Source organism: Ammodytes marinus (assembly GCF_949987685.1).
Source record: "Ammodytes marinus genome assembly, chromosome: 11".
Taxonomy (NCBI): Eukaryota; Metazoa; Chordata; class Actinopteri; order Uranoscopiformes; family Ammodytidae; genus Ammodytes; species Ammodytes marinus.
Genome location: NC_137215.1, coordinates 4,394,343 through 4,399,342, shown reverse-complemented (window position 1 = coordinate 4,399,342; position 5,000 = coordinate 4,394,343). Strand labels below are relative to the sequence as shown.

The 5,000-nt window shown below is 39.8% G+C and overlaps 2 protein-coding genes across 2 annotated transcripts in view; both read right to left on the bottom strand.

The window, feature by feature from the left end:
• Window positions 1-81: 81 nt before the first annotated feature.
• The window catches only part of antxr1d (ANTXR cell adhesion molecule 1d), a 152,898-nt gene continuing 147,979 nt past the window's right edge, over window positions 82-5,000 (bottom strand). Inside the window, exon 20 of the transcript XR_013845113.1 lies at window positions 82-668. The gene's annotated coding sequence lies outside the window, so the exon portion shown is untranslated. The remainder of the gene's footprint in view (window positions 669-5,000) is intronic.
• The window catches only part of trim8a (tripartite motif containing 8a), an 18,368-nt gene continuing 14,032 nt past the window's right edge, over window positions 665-5,000 (bottom strand). The window contains exons 6-8 of the mRNA XM_080037380.1: window positions 4,983-5,000; window positions 4,258-4,373; window positions 665-2,646 (exon numbers count right to left, since the gene is read on the bottom strand). The exon at window positions 4,983-5,000 is cut by the window's right edge and continues 14 nt beyond it. Coding sequence (XP_079893506.1) covers window positions 2,042-2,646; window positions 4,258-4,373; window positions 4,983-5,000 — 739 coding nt within the window. The 3' untranslated portion in view covers window positions 665-2,041. The remainder of the gene's footprint in view (window positions 2,647-4,257; window positions 4,374-4,982) is intronic.

The following is a 5,000-nucleotide window of genomic DNA, read 5'->3' as shown; positions in this document are numbered from 1 at the left end:
TAATATGTTGTAAAAATGAAAAAAAGGTTTAAACTCTGGCTTTATCCAACGTCTAGATTTCAAAAAGACAGAGAAATGTGCTTCTAAAGGGGCGAAAGATGTTTTATAACAACAGATGTATCACTCTGTTTTTAAATTAAATGCCCACAACATTACATTGAAATCAGTCAACCCTTTCTTTAAAAAAATACAACAAAAGATAGTTGAATATAAATTAATATGATTTTATTTATTCAATGTTCCCCACTGGGTTTTGGTTTATTCATAATCTTCTTGTATAAAAATTCATGAAAAACCTGACAAGCATTCGTAGTCCAGTGTGTTTTTCTGTGTGTGTGTGTGTGCGTGTGTGTATGTGTGTGTGTGTGTGCGTGTGCGTGTGTGTGTGTGTGTGTGTGTGTGCCCCATATGCATTTAATTCGCAAAACAGAGCTAGACACTTGCATGTACAATACGAACGATTTAACAGTCTTTGTAGGCACTGAAATCTAACAACAGGACTCCTCTCCGCGTAAAGATATGTTGTGTCTTAAAGGCGCTCCGAGGAACTTTTATTAGTTTGTCTTAATTCTAGCACCCCCTTTGGACCAAAGCGATAGTGTTTTTTAACTACGCCAGCTGTTGTTCCTGGTTGAGCGTATACCCCATGACAAAGGCATTAAGAAAAACTATATAAAAATAGCATTCTTTTTGCACTGATGGTCTCGTTTGCTGTTACATGTCATTCATGATCATCAGAGGAAATAAATGAGACTGTTTCAGAAATATTTTAAAAAGTTCCTCGTAGCACCTTTAAGTTCGTTGCTTGGATTGTATTTAAGACTACGTTACATAATTATTCACATTCGCACTTTCTTCCAGTCAAAACTCAAAACAGAAAAATAAATACAAAACACAAATTATACCGTCATTGTGATTCCGGAAGTAACCGTGGCTACCAGAGTTAATAATAACAATAATAATAATAATCGCGGCAAAAATGTCGAAGCAACATTATTATTATGAATGAAGGCGAGTTGAAGACATATATTTGTGAATGTCTCTCTAGTCTGAGCCAAAACGGAAAGAAATTGAGATTTCTCAATTATTAAAAGGTGCAGTCAGTGATTCTGGAGAACGCTTGTTGTCAAAATCACTTTTTTGTCAAAAACTGTGAATTTCTATGGAAGCCTAGAGTGGCCATGCCTGTATATTTTATAAGCTTGTTTTATAATGGGGCGACTGTAGCTCAGGTGGTAGAACGGGTCGGCCAATGATTGAAGGGTTGGTGTTTGTTGTGTCCTTGGGGAAGACACTTCACCCACCTTGCCTCGTGTGAATGTCGATAGTCAGCCCGCTATCGGTGTATGAATGTGTGTGTGAATGGTAATGTGGGAATCGGAACAGGTCTCCCTTGAAAAACAGTCTACGGTTTCAATGGGATTTACCTGTATAGTTAAAGGTAAAAAAAAAATAATAATGTCGGCCTATAATGTTAAAATCAATGGGTGGAAACAAGCTTTGTAATCTCATGATCATGAGATGCCTGAGTAGAAAAAATTATATTTACAGGCATGTCCGCTATAGGCTTCCTTGAAATATCTCCTCACAATCCGCTACCTGTATATACTGTGTATGCAGTGAAAGAAAAAAATCCAGTGTTAATACACAGCCTAGCCTCTGTAAGTGGGCATGTTGCTACATACAGTTGCCCCCCTTTGTTAACATACCAGTTTACACACAGTATGGACAGGTAGCGGATCTTGAGGAGGAGATATTCACTGATTTTGACAAAAAAAAAAGTAAATTTGACAAAAAGTGGATAGAGCGTGTACCATATCAGCTCCGGCCTTCGTTGCAGTGGTCTCGGGTTCAAATCCGACCCGTGGACCTTTACTGCAGGTCATCCCCCCTCTCTCTCTCTCTCTGTCTCCCCATTTCAACTCTGTACTGTCTAATAAAGCTTGAAAAACAAATTCCAAAAAATAAACTAAAAACAAAAAAAAAAGCATTCTCCAGAATCACTGACTCCACCTTTAACACACACAGATTCTCGTTGTTACTACTTGGTCCCGTAATGCTTGGTTGAAGGTTGTCCGTACAGCCCGTAGAAGTCGGGGTGCCTGGGGAAATGCTGCAGTGGTTGGCTAGCGGGCAGAGCTGGGTGTGTATTAAACTCCTGAGAATTCATTGAAGGGTAAGGGTCCATGGGAGCTGGATAGGGGGGTCTCACTCGCGGAGCAGGGGCCCGGGAACAACAGCAGTTATTCAGGGTACACATCAGTACTTTCCTGCCCTCGTACATGGCTTGTTGAGAGGCGTTTCCAGTGGCGAAATGGGGGAAAATAGTCCCTGAGTGGTGGCTAGAAGCGGAGTCTAGACCCACCATGTGATGGGGGGTAGTGTCAAGAATTCGGCCAGGGTTGTGGTTCTGATTTTGGGACAAACTCTCCGAGGAAAATATGGAGGAACCGCGATGGGTTGGGTCGGAGAGAAAGTTTTTTTTGCTGTTGTAGAGACTCGCTGGAGGATCATGGGAGTTGGAGTTCCCTGTGTTACTGTCCAGGAAAGCGACGCCATATTTCCTCTTCTGTAGTCCTGGTGGAGTGGTGCCAATGCTGTGGGACGGAACAAGCTCCAGGATGGGTAGGGCCTCGTTGAACGGTTCTGAGAATGGAAGGACGGGAGGGGTGCGACAGACAGAAATTAATATTTAATTCTGATTTAGGGCTGTGCTGTTAGTTGAATTTTAATCAAAATTACAAATTTGATTTCTAAAAAGTATGAAAATATGATAATAGAATTTTGGATCATGTTTTTAAGTCAGGTAAAGCCTTTGAGCCAGGTCATGTTTTGATTTAACAGTTAAACTATGTTCAAATTCAAAGAAGTCCACTGTTAAAAAGATAGCTTTTCCAATAAAATGTAGAAAAAAAAAGTTACTAAAATGAATGATGTTTGCATTGCCAATGTTAATATTGAGTTAATAATTGTGATCCAAATATGAATCAAAATAATCGCGATCGTGATTTTTGCGATACTTAAATAGTATCCCAGAAATAGTTTTGAAATATAATGAATAATATAATAATTTAATATATAGGGGAAGGTGGGGTGATTTGTGCATTTTGGAAGTTGCAAAACCCCTTGTTTCTAGAAAACCGTGGAAGAAATTGGAAATGTGACCACATATTTAAGAAGAGCCATCCATTTGACTCATCCTGTAAAGAAGGGAGACACAAGGAATAAGATATAAGCACATTTAAGCTCAAAAAACTGTGTTTTGCCTTTCAAAGTAAAAAGTCCATGATCAAGGTTTTTTGATTATTGTGTCTGAACAATTATAGACACGGTTGAAAACATTTCACACATGTTTTAGTGCTTTGGTATGCTACACTTTGAGTCTATATAGTTAGCACAATGTCAACCCTAAATTGCTGCATCATGCCTATTATCCAAAATTCTGGGGATGGGGTGATTTGTGCGCAAGGGCCTGGGTGAGTTATAAGTAAGTAAGTAAGTAAGTAAAATGTATTTATAAAAGCACATTTATGACAGTTTGCACTGTCCAAAGTGCTGTACATAGTGCATTCAGTAGGTAAACAATGAAGGTAAACTAACAATAACCAAAATAAAAGACGTAAAGCCCATACATCCACATAAACACAGATAGTAGTGCAGAGGTAAGTAAGTAGTGCAGAGGTTAATGGGGAGGAAACACCAGGGTGTACATATGGGTTTTGAGCCTTGATTTAAAGGCAGAAATGTAGGGGGAATCACATTTGTCAGGTGGCAGTTTGTTCCACAAGCACGGAGCAACTAGTGCAAAGTACATTTCTGAGAGTTGTGCCAGTGGCATGGCTGTATACGCTGGTCACCAAAATAAAGTGATTGTCTACAGTAGCTCAGAAGAGGGTGACATCTCAATTCCACTTAACGACACCACTGATGAGAGTTCAGATGGCCAGAAAGATGATGATGGTGACTTTGTCATTGTGACACAATGACGCACAAATCACCCCACGTAGTGGGGTGATTTGTGCGACAAGACAACTTTTTTTCCGAAAGCTATATTTCTTAAACAGTTTATTCCAGATCCAACGTTTTTATTGCCAGGGATGCACAACATCCTGAAATATATGTACATATTTGAGTTGGAGACATAACTGTCAAGGTCTCACTTTAAAATCACTTTGAGTAAAAAGTTGCACAAATCACCCCACCTTTCCCTATATTTAATAATATTTTATTTGTTCATTCATAATAATTCTTTCTCACCCTCCATCATTTTGCGCAGACTCTTCTCTCTGGTTGAGAGTTCAGAGAGCAGATGGTGAGAGTTGATCTGCCCCAGTCTGAGAGGAGGGATGCCACTAGTCAGGTGCGAGTTCGACCTAAAAACACACACACACACACACACACGCACGCACGCACGCACACACACACACACAGACAGACAGACAGACAGACAGACAGACAGACAGACAGACAGACAGACAGACAGACAGACAGACAGACAGACAGACAGACAGACAGACAGACAGACAGACAGACACACACACACACACACACACACACACACACACACACACACAGTCACATAAAAAACATGGACCACATTCAATGACCATATTTGCTTGTTAACTGACACATTTACACGGAGCAGGTACAATATTTATATTTCACCTTTAAGACAAGACACTTCACACTTGATTACCCCATTTAGTTTTTCCAATAATCAAAATTTAAAAATTGACCAGTGCTTGAAAAACAATGTTCTTGCCTGCAGTGTCTCGCCTTTAAATAAGACTATGCAGGGACCACAACATCGAACCATTTAATTAAAACCAACCAATTAATACTTGCCGCTGTGTTTGTAAATGAGTTGCTTATTATGCCGAGGCTGCACACACTTCTACATAACCTCTCACCCTGATTGTCTAACATCATTAATACAGTCACGTACTGGTGAATTAAAACAGAAAAGCAAAGTAAACCCTTACCTGTCCATAAGCAGCTGG